This window comes from Lepidothrix coronata, unplaced genomic scaffold, assembly GCF_001604755.1.
Source record: "Lepidothrix coronata isolate B3197 unplaced genomic scaffold, Lepidothrix_coronata-1.0 Scaffold7, whole genome shotgun sequence".
Classification (NCBI taxonomy): Eukaryota; Metazoa; Chordata; class Aves; order Passeriformes; family Pipridae; genus Lepidothrix; species Lepidothrix coronata.
The window spans coordinates 10,343,532-10,360,349 of NW_016690187.1; the positions used below are offsets into that span (position 1 = coordinate 10,343,532).

Here is a 16,818-nt window from a genome sequence, read left to right on the forward strand (position 1 = left end):
GCTCTATTATTATGAATTGTCAACATCCTCCCTTATCAGTTCCACTGCCCAGCACGAAGGAGACACAAAGCCTCTCACTGAGTTCTGTAATCTTTAGCTCTGACTCAGAGGACTGCTCCTAGCCTTTGGTTTTCACAGCATCCTGTGCTACTTTTGTCAGTCTGGGAGTACTGTGTTGTTGTCAAGCAGAAACATTTTCTGTTAAATAAGCATTCTGCTACAACTCCTCCTAGGGTGAGTAGTGTTAAAGACAAGGCACGTTATTGAAACATATTTCCAGTGTTAACAACAGAACTGACATTACTTCTCATATTTTGTTGTCAGAGTTAAAAGCAGGATGGATAAGTTTAGTACATGCAATGTTTTGTGCACATATTGGTACTGAAACTACTTACCCTTTTCTCATAGGATGATACTTTTGTGCCATATGGCTTCATTTTCAATTGTTATGTACTATCTATATATACGGTTAACCTGAAGACATTTAAAAATGCCAGAGCTTGGCTTGTCTCTCAAAAATCTCCTTCTGTTTTGAGACAATCAAAAATGGAATGAGAAATAAGAGTATGGTAGACTTCAGTTATTTATCTCATTGCTAACTATTTTACAATTAAAAAAGCAATATCCCTATACAATTACAATTCTTAGAACAGGAGGCGATAAACATTCAATTGTAACATTACTTCTTTTTTTAAAAGGTGAAATTTTTGAACTGAGACTTAAACTCTATTTCACATCAATTTTTATTTGTAAAATAGATAGTAGTACCACACAGTTTTTAGCTTACATTATTTACAGCCATATTTCATCAGCTTCTAAGGAACAAGAAGTCCTTGGGTAGCCTGATAGGGGCCACTTAAAAGACCTTCAGTGCACAAAAGCCCTTTCCACAAATCTTACAGTGTATGGGTGAGGGAGGTCACAGTGGGGGCAAATTTAGGATGGCTGCAATTTACTCCTATTCTAAGGTTCCTTTATGTTACTAAAGTGATGTAAATGTTTAAGTCAGAAGCACGTTTAAAATTACCAAATGAAAGGGGCTAATCTCCAAAAGCTCCCTGCCCGATTTTTTTTTGGCACAGAGAGAAGTTTTTAAGCTGCCATAACTGAAAGGCAGAAATTGTCCTCAGCAAGAACCAGTTTCTAGTGCCATTAAGCTCTACAGAAGAAATCTACTAAAATCCCTTGTTGAGCTTCAACCTTTTCTCTCCCATCTGCTGAAAACTGTTTAAATTATTACACACTGCCTAAGAAATTTTATTCTTCCTAACAGGATTTAAACTCTTTACTTTTATAAAATATTAACAACAGGATATGTTATGAACTATTAAGCAAAATACATTAATATTTCAGGATAATATACATGAAAGGAAATAAATCAGAACAATGCTTCAGTGGTATCAAAACCAAATGAGAACATCTAAGCAATCTACATTGATATGCTTCCACTGACCAGGATGTCACACTGACATGCCTCCCGTACTCCTTTTCACACACAAATCAACCCAAACACACACATCTAGGAATGTGGTTAACAGAAGTTCAACTCTTTGGCCAGTCTTGCTGTGACTCCACGGCTCTACAGCAAGGCTTTTAACAATCCAAAGGCATATAAGTGCTCTAAAATCAGAATGAGAGAAGACAACCTCACAGAGCTTATCTGGTGAGGGTAAAGTGACTCATCAAAAGCAAATGAGGAAAGGGGGATAAGCTAGGAAAGAATAAAATGCACAGACTGACTGTGTGCATAGTGTTTAGCCAAGAAGTAACAAGAACAAAAACACACTACTCAACAATAGGTTTTAGATAGTAACTTCAGTATAAAAGTATTAGTGACATTAAACTAATTTGAAAAAATTATAGCAGATGTAGATAGTGGAATTGCATATAATAAGGAAAATATTGTATTTTACCCTTTCCATGCAAGTAAAGACTGCTTAAAATTTCTTTGAAGTCCATTTCTGATGGCTGAGATTGTTACAAGCTTAACATCTGGAAGAAGAAAAATGAGGAAACCTAAAGGATGTACTTAGAGAGTGTTTGCATTTTGCCTGTGCTTTACTATTTAATGTTGTGAAGCTGTTCTTGTTAACTCGGGCCCTCATTCAGGAAAGCACTTAAATCACGTGTCAAAATTTCATTGATTTCAGTGTCACTTAAGGCTTTGGCTTAAGTACTTTCCTGAATTATATATTATTTTCACTCTCCCTTACTTCTTTATGAAATTAATACAACTACTCAGAGTAATGTATTACTTAGTGTAAGATTGGTTTTTAGACATGTGACATAGTACCTAACTGGACACCTCACTACCATTTAACTAAAACAATTGATAAACTATGCATAATAGTGATGTGAATTACAGTAACAACAAAACTTCGTTTTCCTATATAGTTTTTCAAAAAGGACAGAGGTAACCAGAAATCATCAACATTGCTAGAACTCTGTGTGATCTATGCCAAGGTAAGAGTAGAGTAAGTCATTTCACTATTTCAAAATAATGTGATTTTCCATCCAGATATGTTACAAATTAATGAAGAACTTATATATTTCATAGGAATAGAAAAGTTACATAATTTTTGGTGAGGTATCATAATAAATAATCTTTCTTGTTAAATTTTGACAAAATGTAAAGAAATTGATTCGTACACATATTAAACATGCATTCATATTAGTTGCCATTTCTATTTGTGCTGCATTTTTTAATCCCATTAATTCATCTGCAGTCATTCACCAATTCTCTGTTGTTTAAGGAGTCCCTATATTTCAAAGGCTCTTAAGTGCCTTTAAAGTACATCTACCCAGATGTACATCAGAGAAGAATGAGGAGTGAACTAAAAGACTTCAATCTCTGGCAGGATTTTAACTTTCAGTTTCAACTTTCTGTCACATTTTGGGTGAAGAATGAGTGAAGAATTTTTCTTCCTGGAATCCTTTGCTCATCCTCATTTGCCCCTGCTTGACTTAATTTCTGTGTTTCTTTGGAAAAACAAAGCTTTTATGGAACTATCTATTTAATTATCTTTCCTTCTTTTGAACCCTATTCTGGCTTAGGCGTGACCTGATTCTAATTTGGGTCTCATTTCTCATACCATCTTTCCTTGTGCTGTGGTCAAAAAGACGATGCCAGTGAACCCTGATGGTAAGAAATTATGTTGCTTAAGGAACAGGTCTGAACTGCACCTCCAATAGGAAGAAGGTCTGTTAGCATAGATCAGGCTAAACCCATTGGAGGGGAGATAAAAACAAGGATCATAACTAAGTCTGTATAATATATGGTCAGATTTCATCAGTATGTTTTTTCCAAAAAATGAATAATTTTGAGCAAATGTTTAAAGCAGTAAATGTGAATGTTTTATTTCAAAAAGTTTTGACAAGAGCTTTTCTGGAAAAGAAGCAAAGAATTGTCACAGGTCAAAACTGTATCTCTGAAACAGAAATAGTCAGCTTCTGCCATGGAAATAGAAATAGTTGGCTTCTGTCATGGAAATGGCAACCGGAAAAGAATCTCAGTGTTCTATACAAAGTTACAATTGTTTCATTAAAGATTTACAAAGAAAATGAAAAGCAAGTAGGAAAATTTGCAGGTGACTTTGTTTCCCTCATAAGAGGTCTGTGAAAATCAGTTATCACCGGAGCCCAGAGATACAGGTTAAGAAATAAGTATTTGCATGGATAACAAGAATAATTCATACTGATGATTTCTGTCACAAGGACTATATGAAGCAGTGTGTGAAACATTAGTTTTAAAACTGTTTTACTTCTTATATTTGAAATAATTCTCCAAGTTAAACATATATAAACTAATACTTTATAAGAAAACTATTTGCAAGGTAAACTGAGACACACTTATATTTCAGATGATTTTACTCTGTACGTTTTTGCAGTGTTAGAAGCCATATACAGCACAGAAAGTTGTAAAGTATAACGTTTAATATCAGTCTAATGAAATACAAAACATTTTCACTATGACTCCAGATTAAAATTTTTAGTACAGAGTTCTTTTAATCCAGTTCAGTTCCTTGATCTTACTTTTCACACAGCTTTACCAGCAGTTGTGCCAGCACAACAGAAGGGATGACACAGGGAGGGAACAGCAGCCAGGCGAGGGGGAAGCAGGAAAGAAGGGGTCAGAGTTGTATAAACTAACCTTGCGGCTAAAGAAATGTGTCCATTATCAACATCAACACATACAGGTAGTGGCGCTCCCCTTTACTGGAACTGTTTATAGAAATACAGCTAAATGAAACACTTTACAGCTGTAAACCCAGGTTTAAACTAGTGAACTAAAGTTACTGGCAGAAATGTTATTTTTAATATATTATACAAACACACATGCACAAACTTAATTGGAAGAGATTATCAGCAGAATACCCTTACCAGTATTAGTCAACAGAGTAAGTGAGGTTCAGCTTTGAGCAAAAGACACACGTCTCGAAGAAGGAGGAGATGGGGAACTAAGAAAACTGTCATCTTCAGGAGTAGATTCAACAGCTGACAGTGATTCGTAATACTCATCCTCTCCATCCAACACTTTGATTTGGCTTGAAAGGAAACAATATTTATAAAGTTAAAATTTAGTTCTGTCAGTATCTTCAGAAATAGAAACTTCTCTGCGTTTGTAAAAATGAAGAGTGGTAGTATAAGAAAGGAAAAAAAAAAGATGGGGTCATTTGATGAGAAAGATACAGCTTTTATACATACTTAAACTACTATTACTTTTTTATTATTATACTCTGAATGGTACTGAGGATCAGTGAAATGCAATACAGTCATTCAGTTTGTGTGTACAGAATGAGAGAACAAATATTTATATGCAATGGGCATTTACTTTGAGCAATGTGCCTTTTTTGTCTGTGTATGTTCCATGAGTACGATTTTTGTATCATATTTCAGATGATGGTTTGCTGTGAATATGAGCCAAAGACTACACTATCAATTTTTGGGGAAAGCCCTGTTGACAGCAAGGGGCTTTCATTTTCCTGTGATGTATGATGAGCACTGCAGTCCCACGTTAGTATTTTTATTCCCATAATACAAACTTTTTTAAACTAAGGGGAGGGAGATAAAATAAACCAAATCTTGTGCAGTTATGCAAAATTTTGGGTTTTAACCTTGACTCAAAGACCTCCTATTCATAACGTTATATTCAGAAGATTAATAAAAGCCAGAGGACATAATACAGAAAGTTCTTGTATATGTTTGTAGTAAATGCATTGCAAGAAGACCAAGCATCCATCCTCTGTGGTCTATGTAATCAGGCAAGGAAATATTCTGGCAATTCTATAGGAGCCAGCCTGGCTTTTTCTACCTATACCAGGTGATAACTGCTCATGTAACAATGAGAACTGACTCAGTTCAACAAAGAAGGAGCAACTCCCTCTGGGCTGAGTGGCCTCTCCATCAGTTTTTCAAATGTGCTCCCCCAGGAGGGCAGAGGCCCATCTGACTGTGCTGCTGCAAAGCTGGCAGGGCTCCTGGCCAAGTTCTAGGTCACAGAACTTCAGTTCAACACCCTTCATCTGGCATCCTTCACTAGTGCTAAATGCACTTAAAAATATGGAGAAGCTACTTTTTTGGTAGTAATAGTACTTAGAGAGAGCTGGGGAGCATGTTTTGTAAGAATCAGTTCTAGCGTCTGCAGACAGCAGTTACATGCAAGTTTTACATTTGCTTCTGCAGAAAATGTCCAATGTCAATGCACAGAAATATGTTAATTGTTTATTTTTAGAAACCTCTCTAGAAAGTTTTGCATATTCTGTAATATCACAAAGGACTTCTTCTGTTTACAGTTGCTTAGAACTAAGAAGATAGATATTTACCCAAGTTTTCTTGGCTTCCTCTTGCTCCCTTGATATTCTAGAGTTCCCTGTGGAGAGGGCCAAGAACACACAGTCAAAGCAAAGCAGCAAGTCGTTAATTTTTAATTCAAAGTGATTTTGTGTTGAATGCAAGCAGATGCTGATAATATCAGAAGTCACAGCATAATTTTTTTGATCAAAGGGCTCAAGTGAGCCTGATGAAGCATGCATCTTGCTCGTCTTTGATAAACCACATCAATTATTCACCGTGAAGGCAGACATCCTGACATGAAAGCAACAGATAAAGAGCATAAGCACATGTTCAAGACGAGAGCAGAAGAACGTGGGGGTGGGGCTGGAGGGGCTGAAACAGGTATTAATAACAGAATTATTAACTGGAAACAAAGCCAGTAAAACAGCTTTATTGCCACTTTGAACTCACATTTAACTGGTTATAGTACATGTTGTCCTCAGGGCTATTCAGCATTTTGGGCTGCTGACATCGTCGACGAGGTGTTCTCAGCTTCTGTTCAAGACAGTTTTCTGAACCTACAGTAAGATAACACAATTTAGTTTTAAGCTGTGCCAGGTGCTGTGAACGTCTTAGCGCATTTTAGTCTATAAACAGTCTTTTCTTCTGTCCTGTTTGGTCCTGGATTTATTAGCAAGTTCTATCCAAAGTAAACAGAAACTCAGGAATCTTTGTTTTCTCTTTTGAAACTTAGTTCAAACACAAGTTTTTAAGCAGAACTTCATTTTTACTTTTTAACATTTTTTATTCTTTCATATATCTATATCCCATGGCTCCTTATTCCTTTCACACTTTATCTTAGTATCTTCTGTTATCTAAGCAGGAAATGAGGTATATTGTGCCTAGCTAGGGATATATCATTCAGGAGCAACAAAATTGTTTTTCTACAGTAGACAGTAATAAAGCCTTTGGACTGATGAGACTTTGTCCATTATCATCATTTTCATCATTTTTATTATACAAAAAGGCTTCCTTCTTGACATGGCTCTCTATTTAATCAGAGTAACAGAATTGGTTTGGAATTATGCTTTCTTAATATAATTTGTGATGTGCTGTAAAGTAACAGTTGCTTAAAGTCATCTGGAAAGCAGAGTTTAAAGATGAAGGAAACATTTCAGAAGGGTTTCTGAAAAGAACTAACAGCCTTTCTTTTTTTTTTTTTTTTTTTTTTGGGGGGGTATTAAGGAAAAAGGACATTATGGTGTGCTGTACTCTATTTTACCAGGCATTTTCTGTGGCACATCCTCTAGTAGATTACCAGGAAAACTATTTTCAGGATAACAAAGTTACTAAAAGATACTGTAGGAGGTAAGAAAAGGTCATTCAAATAATTCTTCCGATGCCTTTGACTTTTCTGATATTCCCTGTTAAAAATTATTTTAGTGACAGGATGAATAAAAACAGGTTTTGGTGGCACTGAAGGAAAAATATACATCTTATCACATATGCATTCCACACTGCACAGGGAACTTGTTCCAATACAAAAGACCAGCACAAAGATCAAGTAGCACATTGGTTCCTTTAAGCACTTCAAAGCTGAAGTTAATATGGCCTGTGCAGATGTGGGACTCCAATCTCACAAATCCATTGTAAGATCTGGCCTCAAGGAGCAGGTAACATTACAAAGGAGGTTTATTATGCACCCAGGTTTGCAGTTGGTATCTGCAATCTGAATGAGGAATGATGGCTGAACTTTGGCCTTTTGAGCCAAAAGACTGACTGTCCTGGGAGATTTTTCTCTCTTTCACTGTCTTTCTCCCTCTAAACAGTAAAATTTGAAAGACACTGGTTTCCTCTCAGCGTGTGACTGCAATGTCTGTGTGGGAGAGGAGCACTTGTTCCATTCTATCACAACACCTGGGAGGGATGAGTGGGTTAAATGATCACCAGGACATAGATTGCAGAGCTGGGTCTAAAATTCAAAACAATTCTGTAGAGAAAGGTTATATTTATCCAGTAATACAAAATAACTTTAAAATAATACACTCACACTGCTTGCTAATTTATTATCCAATGCTTCAATACTTTATACTTTCAAGTTCAGTAAACCTTTATGTTTTTCCTAAAAAGATTGTGATGGCTGAGCTGAAACTTTGCTATTTACCCGTATTGTGAAAAACCAGACAAGGCAGAAGCTGTACCAGAAACTACTTCTGGGGAAATTGGGTGCCCAAATAACATCTGTGTCTTTGGAAAGTTTTTTCACTATGATTTAGATAGGATGCAATTTTGTTCTCTCTGAAGTCTCTGCAAGTTTTGTCAATGACCTGCCATAACTACATTTTAGTCTCTCTCTGCTCTGAAAGTTACTCAAATTGATCTTAGAGCTTTCTGTCTCAGGACAATAGAGTCCACAATTTTTGCAAGCAATGTTTTCAGTCACAAGGCCATTTGAGGTCCTTCTTATAGCAATATAGTTCTTGAATACCTCTCCATGAATAACTTTTCTATTCTAGCAAGAGACTGGTACGAACTCAGGTCCTCACAGTTTTGCATAATTTCACACACCTCTCTGCAGCTTTCCAGAAGCAAAACCACAGCACATAAATATTTAGAAATTTTCTAACAGTAGAATAATATGATGGGGTGTTCTTTTTTCTTTTCCCCTAGGTGCTCTTGTAGCCTTCACATTCTTTTTTCAAAACACCCATATGCATAGGTTGTTTTTTTTTAAATGTCTTTTATTCATTAGGATTCTGAGACACTGATATTTTGCTCTACCTTTTAATCTGGATACTTAATTATTTCTGTGTATGCTATGGGTGGTCTGCAGCTTGTGTTCTCCAAAGGAAATACCCTTTCAGTGGGCCCATTTGTCTTAGTAGCATATAGTACAACAGTACAAAATCTGGTAACATTTATCATAAACTACCATATCTGGACAAAATGGTATTAACATGTGCTCCACACTCAGCAATTGAATAGGCATTTTAAATGCTGTTCTAAAATATTTTGCTTTGATGACAAACTTAAAGCCACCAACGAGAAAAAAGTCACTTGTCATTTTAATAGCAACAGCAGCAGCACCAGTATAATTAACAAGGTATTGTCTACACTGCATGAAAATTGTGCCAAGTGCCTCTGGCATGTCCAGGTTCCTTAGTTTGCTACAAATTTAGTGACCAGATGACAGAGTGAGCACGTGTACTTTCTTCAGGTCATCCTTTAGCACCACTTTTTAAGACAGAGATCTGCCCCCCTTTTGTCTAAAAGAAAACCTTTCCTTGTAACTCTAAGCGCAGAAACTCCTTAGGTTACAATTTCTTAACTGATAAACCCCTTATGGCAATGCAGAAATAACACAGAGTAGGCAAAATGCTTTCTGCCAAGTGCACTGTGTCAGTTAATCTAAGTGTAGGGTACTGAGGTTCTAGGCATCCTCTTCTTTTCCTCTCTCAAACCCAGAGAGGCTGATACACATGGACGAGCAGGTTCATGTGGATGGTTCCCTAAAGCTACCACAAAACTGATATTGCTAATGGCTAATGCGTTAATCTGTTGGAGCAGAAAGTATTTATAAGCAAACAAACTGATGGTGTTTCTGTTTACTCCTCTATTACCACACTTGCTTATCTTTTTTATATCTCTGATACATAAGAGCCCAAGCCAACAGATCAGGACCTTGCAGCGCTCAGAGAGAATAAAAATATGTGTATTTTCAACTAAATGCAAAGTCAAACATTCGAGATACATTTTTATGAACTGGGAATTGCATACTTGGAAAGCAGTGTCTCCAGGAGAGATTTGGGAATTACGGATATTCAGCTGAATATGAAATAGACTGGGTGCAAAGAAGAGAGGACTACTCAATAGAAACAAGAAAACAGTTTTATCATTGTGTGTAGAATTATTTTGAAGTGAGTGCAATAAAGAGCAAGAAAAATCTGAAATCGGGAAAATCTGCTATACAGTGAGAAATATAAGAAGACTGTTCCATTTAATTTTTTTTTCAAAAGAAGGTTAAGAGGTGATTTGAAGCAAGTTTAAACCCCTGCATAGAAAGTGGAGGGTTTTTCATCTTCATAAACAAAAGTGTAAGCTATCTAATCGTCAGAAATGGAAGAAAATTTTAGACCAGAAATACAGCACATACTAAAAGCAATCAATTAGGCAAAAAAGTATTTAGCAGTATGATGGAGGCTCAGGTTGAGATTAGAAGCTTTTAGAAAACACATGTTTTGACTTAAGCTAAAGTTAAAAACTATCAAAGATGCGACACTGATTACTTCTAGCTTAATAGGAATTAACTTTTTCTAGTGTGATTTTTATCACAAGTTTAATGCAGACTTTGTATTGATCTTTTGAATTCTGGGATATAGTTTCTGAATTTCCATGTTATTTTTCTTCTTTGCTTTCTTATGGCTGAAATGGAAATATTTTTCTTCAATTAGCTATCACATCCATCATACTGACACTTTTAATGACATCTCTTGGCTTGGAGATGATTAGCACATTTCTTATGCCTTATCTTATTTAGAAGATTTTTCTGTTTAAAAATCCATCCTTTCCATAAACTGCAAAGGACTCTTTCAGAAATGTACAAACTGCCAAACAGTAGGATTTAACAACAGACTTCAAAGTGCTCTTTAGCACTGACACAAGGACTTTTGCATCTAGGATTTTGGCCCTGACCAATACTCAAAACAGTAGCTGCAAAAATGTATTTTTCTAATGACTTCCCATGGGGCAGATGACTTCACTTGATATGCAGTGAAGATCTCATCTTAGATGTCCTGACTGTCCTGCTTATCTTGGTATTGAAAACTTGGGGACCAGGCATTGGGCACGCTTTGTCAGAGGAACCAAGAATCATCAGATTTTGCTCACTGAAATGAAACTATGGTCCTCATAAGCTGTTCATGATTCAACCACTGCTTCAAAAACCCCTTGACACTGATAACCTTGCCAAACACTGCTAATTTTTCCTATGTGGAAAATTCTGCAGAGAAAATTGTGATGAGACAGCTACAACTGCATTTGCAACTTGTAAAATCCACTGATGTGAGTCAGATTGTTTAAGGTTGGTGCAGCACACCTGGGGCTCTAAAATCTGGATGACATCCTACTTTTTTGCAAGGAACGCACAGAAGGGTTCTTTGCCAATGTGTCAGTGCCCCAAAGAGGCTGTGTTGCCAATTCCCTCGCTGAAGGGACTTCATCCACCACAACACATAATAAAGGGTAGAGCTGAGTACTCTCATTTTCCTTCTGAAGCCATTTACACAAAGCAGGTTTGGAAGGGGTTAGTCTTGTCCCTTTTTCTCTTGTAGGTGAACACAAACCTAGTATGACAGGAAGGGTAGTCCTTTTCTAATTACTCAAACAAGGAGATTTAGACTACGAGAAGGGGCAGTCTGTTAAAGGGAAGGTAATGGGGCCATTTAGGGGACCATATATAATATTAACAGATGAGCAAATAAAGTAGATAAATCAGTATGACCAAGAAAAACAGTAAGCATGTAGCTGATTTCCAATCTATAATATCAGATGAAACATGAAAGTGCAACCCTTAATTATAAGCAAATATTAGCACAGACTCATGGGACCTCATCATAACATCTCAAGGTCTACATTCATGAAAATTTAAGCAATGTTTAAAATCATGTTAATTTGTTCTTTGTTTGTTTCTTTTCCTGCCAGTCTAATTTATTCCAAAAGACTTTGGTTCTCAAGCCTGGATATATTGATCATGCCCATGTAAAGCATTGTTATAGCCTGGGGAGAAGATTTTTGTGGAAAAACTTGTCTTTGTTCTCCTTTGATAATTTATATGTATTTTGATGTTTTCAAGTTTCCAGTTTTGAATCATTTTTCAAGGCAGCAAGTTAACTTCACTTTTCCTCTTGAAGTCTTAGGCAAATGCAGAAATGACCTCACAGACAACGATAATATACATCCTCCTGGACTGGATACCAGTGGATAATTATATGCAGCATGTTGATTTCAAGGAACAGCTACATTTTCTTGTGTGCCATACAAGTGTGTTTAAGCAGAGGACTCAAAGGGCTAATGATTCTGGTCCCACTCATATCAGTATTAAATGGGAGCGACTGAACACTTATGCAGTAAAAATTGCTGTAAATTAACTAGACTTCGTGATTTTAATTATTTCGGCTTTATTTAAAAAAGGAGGTATTTACAAAGGGCATACAGTGTGGCTATGAGTGTTCACACCAAAAGTATTTTTCTTCCTTTTCCATTTCTATGATTCTCCACCATTTGCACAAATTTGTATCACACCCGAAGTGCAAAACAGGACTAAAATGCAAAATGGGAGTAAAACAAAAAATGTGCCTGAGAAGCAGCGTGAATACTCAGGCATTTAGTCCCCACTGAGCTCCTGCTGCGCCTGCCTGCCATACCCAATCCAGTTAGCACAGAACTATCTTGCACATCCCTGTACCAGACTGCAGTCAGTGTGGCTTTAGCATGAGCACACTTTAGGAGACACCAGGCCCACATCACAGCATATTTGTACCCTGCCTGTTAAATGCTACCAACTATAAATGCATCAGAAACAAGGACAGGATAACAAGTCTAACAGGCTTCATGGAATACCTACTGTAGAATAATCTGTAGCTTCATTCGGAAATAATAGTTATCCTGTCTATGCTACATAATTATATTATGGTAGTTCTGCAAAAATGCTGGAGGTTACAGATTTTAATCTCAGCACAGGCAAAAGCACACCAAGAGACAACACAGGGTAGGAGAGAATAAACAGCAAGACTGCTTGGTGACTTGAGTAATGAGGTATGTCTCCATTATTTTCTTTTCCCTTCTGAGGTTAGTAAGAGGGAAAAGAGAAAACTACTGGAAACAGAAATGGACAGAAAAAAAGACAAAAAAATAAACTATTAAGTAAAGTCCTGAGAAACTAAGGAAAAGAAGAAAAGGGAATAAACAACCATTAACGGTGAAACAGTAGAACCTAAATTCTGGCATCAAAGGATTAAATTAATCTAGTAATATCAGGAGCCTGAAGGCATATTGACATATTTAACACTATTAACATATTTAACACTATTAACAGTTGTAATTCTGTCCAGAATATTTCATGCTTACCTACCAGTAGCTTCAGACCTCTGCAAATGTTCAATAAGGCCATCCATTATGTTAATATAATGAGATCTAGTATGATGAGAACCATTCTTGCCACAAAATTCCCTTCGTCCCTTCCTCTACATAAGAGTGTCCAGGACTATTTATAGGGGCTGGCACTCTTCATGCTGCTAGTGACAAGCAAGCATGGAAAGAACAATAAATCAGATACGCTTTGAAGAGTTACAAGGCCTCAGCCATTGCTAACTCTCACAAAATGTCTTACTGAAGCTTCATGTAAGTGTTGGTAATGTAAAGGATGCTCACTACTTTTAAAATACATATATTAATGCTTAGAAAGAATGATTAATCCTTAGCAAATCCTGCAACTCCAGTGTACTTAAAGTTCTTACCTGGATTTGGTAGGTAAGAATAGTATCATAGGTTTAATTATCTTCAGTGTCAAGTGCTTTGCAGTCTAAGTCTGTAGCTCCATATGTAGTTACCAGATTCACCGAAAACACAGAATCTGGAGGGGTAAAAAGTCCTATAGGAAGATTTAATGTAACAGAAAACCAAGCTTCATGATCACCTTGGATCCCCCACACAACTGTGGTGAACTAGAATTCTGTTTATTCAGATGGAGTGTGCTCATAGTGCCAAGAGCCATAGACTGCTGGGGAAATTAGTGTAGCCTCTTTGATGTCATGTGCATCCCAGAATCTGCTAAAACTGTGAGCACAGTCTTTTGTTTATAACCCTAAACAGAACCATTCAAATACACACACTGAAAGAACTTGTAACAGAAGCAAAGCATTTTCTTCCACCCAGTGATTCATTATGTACAGCTTCATTTTGGATACTGCAGTTATATGCAAAGCCATATGCTTTAGATTACAAAGCACACTAAGCAAAGAATAAGTTTTTCAAGATGGTACGTAAAGGCTGTTTTTGCATCTGTTTGTTGCCAACGACCTAGATGATACTGCCATTAGAACAACAAATATTTTATGTGAAATCAATCATTTAGCTGTCTCTGAACCCTGAGACAATGCCTTTTAGATACACTTTGCTGAGAAACAAGATCCATAAATAGTTAGAATCTTGGCTTTTGCTGGTTTTTTTCCTTCCAACACAATTTGGATCCTTCAGCATTTGTCAGTTCTTTCAGTGATTTGACTGCAGAGGGAAAAGGCAGAGATTAAACAAAGCATACCAAAGAACGAAACTGTCAGTGACTAACACGGGTAAGATTCAAACCTGTCAGCAAACAGCACGCTTCTACAGGTACAGTCCTGAAGACGTGTCTTCCTGTATGTTGAATATACACAAGCCCTCATATGCCCTGCACATAATAACATATTACAGTGGGCTCCAGAGGTGTGGCAACTCAAAGTCCAAGAGTTTTACGTAGCTACAACCTTAACATCAGGGAAAAAAAATTCATCCAAGCCATCTGAATAACAGAAACTACTTCTGGACAATGCAGGAAACTTAAAAGATCATTATTTTTCTTTCCCTCCTTAAACTTGACCCAAGGTGGTTGTGGAAGCTGCTTTTTTGTTAATTCATAGAATCATAGAATGGCTTGGATTGGAAGGAACATTGAAGATCATACAGTTCCAAATCCCCTAATGCAGACAGGGACACCTTCCACTAGACCAGGTTCCTCAGAGCCCCATCCAACCTGGCCTTGAACACTTCCAGGGATGGCACAGCCACAACTTCTCTGAGGAACGTGTTCCAGTGTTTCACCACTCTTAAAGAATTTCTTCCTAATATTTAATCTAAATCCACTCTCTTTCAGTTTGAAGTCATTCACCCTTGTCCTGACACTACATGCCCTTGTAAAAAGTTTCTTTCCATTTTTGTTTTAAGCCCCCTTTTTAGGTACTGGAAAGCTGCAATTAGGTCACAATGAAGCCTTCTCTTTGCCTGGCTGAACAAATTGAATTCTCTTAGCCTTTCCTCATAGGAGAGGTGCTCCATCCCTGTAATCAACTTGGTGGCACTCCTCTGAACTCTCTCCAACAGGTCCACGTCCTTCCTGTGCTGGGAAACCCTAAGCTGGATACAGCACACCAGGTGGGGGTCTCATGAGAGCAGAGTGGAGGGGCAGAATCACCCCCCTCGACTTGCTAGTCACACTGCCCTTTGTGCAGCCCACGATACAACCGGCTTGTGATCTTTTCAGGAGACAGTTACTGATGAAAACCAGGGCATTCCAAGTATGCTGGAATTACTACATATCACAGCATATTTTCTGTTTCTAGAGGGTCTCCCTAATCCAATAGCCACCAGGTGATAAGAAATATCTATCTCACATTATTATGTGAGGTAAGTGATGTATCTCTCGCTGTTTGAGCAATGCTGTATGATCAATATGAGTGAATGAAGAATTTCACAGGAGAAAAACCTATCAAGAGCAATCAAATACAAAGAGATCACTTCCAGATTGAGATATCCCTGAGCCACAAACTATGTTAGGCTGGAGAGTGTTCCGGGCAAGTATCTCTGCTTGCCCTACTTCTGTACTATACCCTAGGCTTTTCCTCTTGGTTACTGTGAGAGAGAGAAAATTAGGATAAACAGATTTGGATGGGACTGGAAATGCTCTTTCTTATGGTTTTCTATTTCTTTTTTTTTTCTTTTTTTTTTTTGGTAAGGTTGCTAACATTCAAACAACCAGAAAAGAGACCAATTAAAATAAATTCAAGCAGAACAAATCCCCAAGAAGCACCTGAACCTGAGGTTGAGGTAACTTCTCATAAGGTACATGTCAGAGTCTTCACTGAAAAGATCATTTCAAGGTCAACTTTAAGTGTTTATGGCAGGAAGATTGTATTACACTTGCCTTTCTGTTAGCAGTGCATCAGATCAGGCTGAGCTTATGGAAGGCAGAAATTGAAATTCCATGCAAAGATGAACACAAAGGAAAGCCAAACATTCTTCAGTTTTCTGGACATGCCCCATTTTCCCTTCTCCATGAGTATTTGTCTGAGGTGTCCTAAAGTGGAAACACTGGGACACCTACACAGGCATTGTGCACCAAAAGGCTTGCCATTACACAAGCTTGTCTTATCAGCACTATGCCATGTTTGGGACTCAGCCTGTTGATGCAGTTTATTTATTTAGTGAAGTTAAAGCAAATAGGATTAAAAAGTATCTCAAGTGAAATTTTGTCCTTCTCTGTCTTCCAAAGTAAAACCACATATCATGTTGGAGGTATGAGAAATCTTCAAAATTTCTCAGAAACAAAAAATATCAAAAAATTCTCACAAACATTGCATCAACAGTGGAGCCACTCGTGATACTTCTCCACAATAAGATGACAGCTATACCTTCAAAGAAGAATTAGGATGATGATTTAGTCAATATGATTAAATAAATACCTTTGGCAACTTTAAAATACAAATCCAAAATAACATGACAGTATCATCAATTTTAGAGATAGTCTTCAAAACACATTTGGAGCTACTAATGCACAAGCTTTTAAACTGCAGATTGTGGATCTCAAGAGCTGCATATCACGTGCTAATATGCCTCAGAAAACTCACTGGACAATTGGCACTGGTTCATCTTGTGGATTCTAGCTAATAAAAGCAAAGCATAAGGGGAAAAAGATGAAACAAACATAAAAAGTAAACACTGAGATTAACTTTTAAAAGTAGCCAAAAAATTCAGTGCATTAAAGAAGAGTAACAAATCACAAATACCTTTCTAATGCTGCTTCTCTACAGAGCCAACTATTGAAATTGCCAAAAATGCATCGTACAGTTACAGGGAGTTAGTCTGTGTAATCAAAAGTAGGGCAGGAGGCAATCTGTAAGTTCACACTCAGTTAAGATGTGGTTCATAATGGTCTGTGTTTCAGAGTTGCTGTTGTAGCATATAGCCTGGATGCATTTAAAGGTAATCCCTCACCTTCTTCCAAACTGTAATAAT

At 37.1% G+C, this 16,818-nt stretch overlaps 1 protein-coding gene across 14 annotated transcripts in view; it reads right to left on the reverse strand.

Moving 5' to 3' along the window:
* Positions 1-456: 456 nt before the first annotated feature.
* The window catches only part of MYO3B (myosin IIIB), a 201,276-nt gene continuing 184,914 nt past the window's right edge, over positions 457-16,818 (reverse strand). For 12 of the 14 annotated variants that reach the window (XR_001878602.1, XM_017838602.1, XM_017838588.1 and 9 more), the window contains 3 exons: positions 6,244-6,350; positions 5,823-5,869; positions 3,352-4,544 (listed from right to left, as the gene is read on the reverse strand). Coding sequence is in view for 12 of the 14 variants with exons in the window: in XM_017838602.1 (XP_017694091.1) it covers positions 4,409-4,544; positions 5,823-5,869; positions 6,244-6,350 (290 nt within the window). In the remaining 2 variants the exon portion in view is untranslated. Of the gene's footprint in view, positions 527-763; positions 1,993-3,351; positions 4,545-5,822; positions 5,870-6,243; positions 6,351-16,818 lie in introns of those variants that run through there. The other 2 variants (XR_001878597.1, XM_017838595.1) reach the window with 2 other exon arrangements.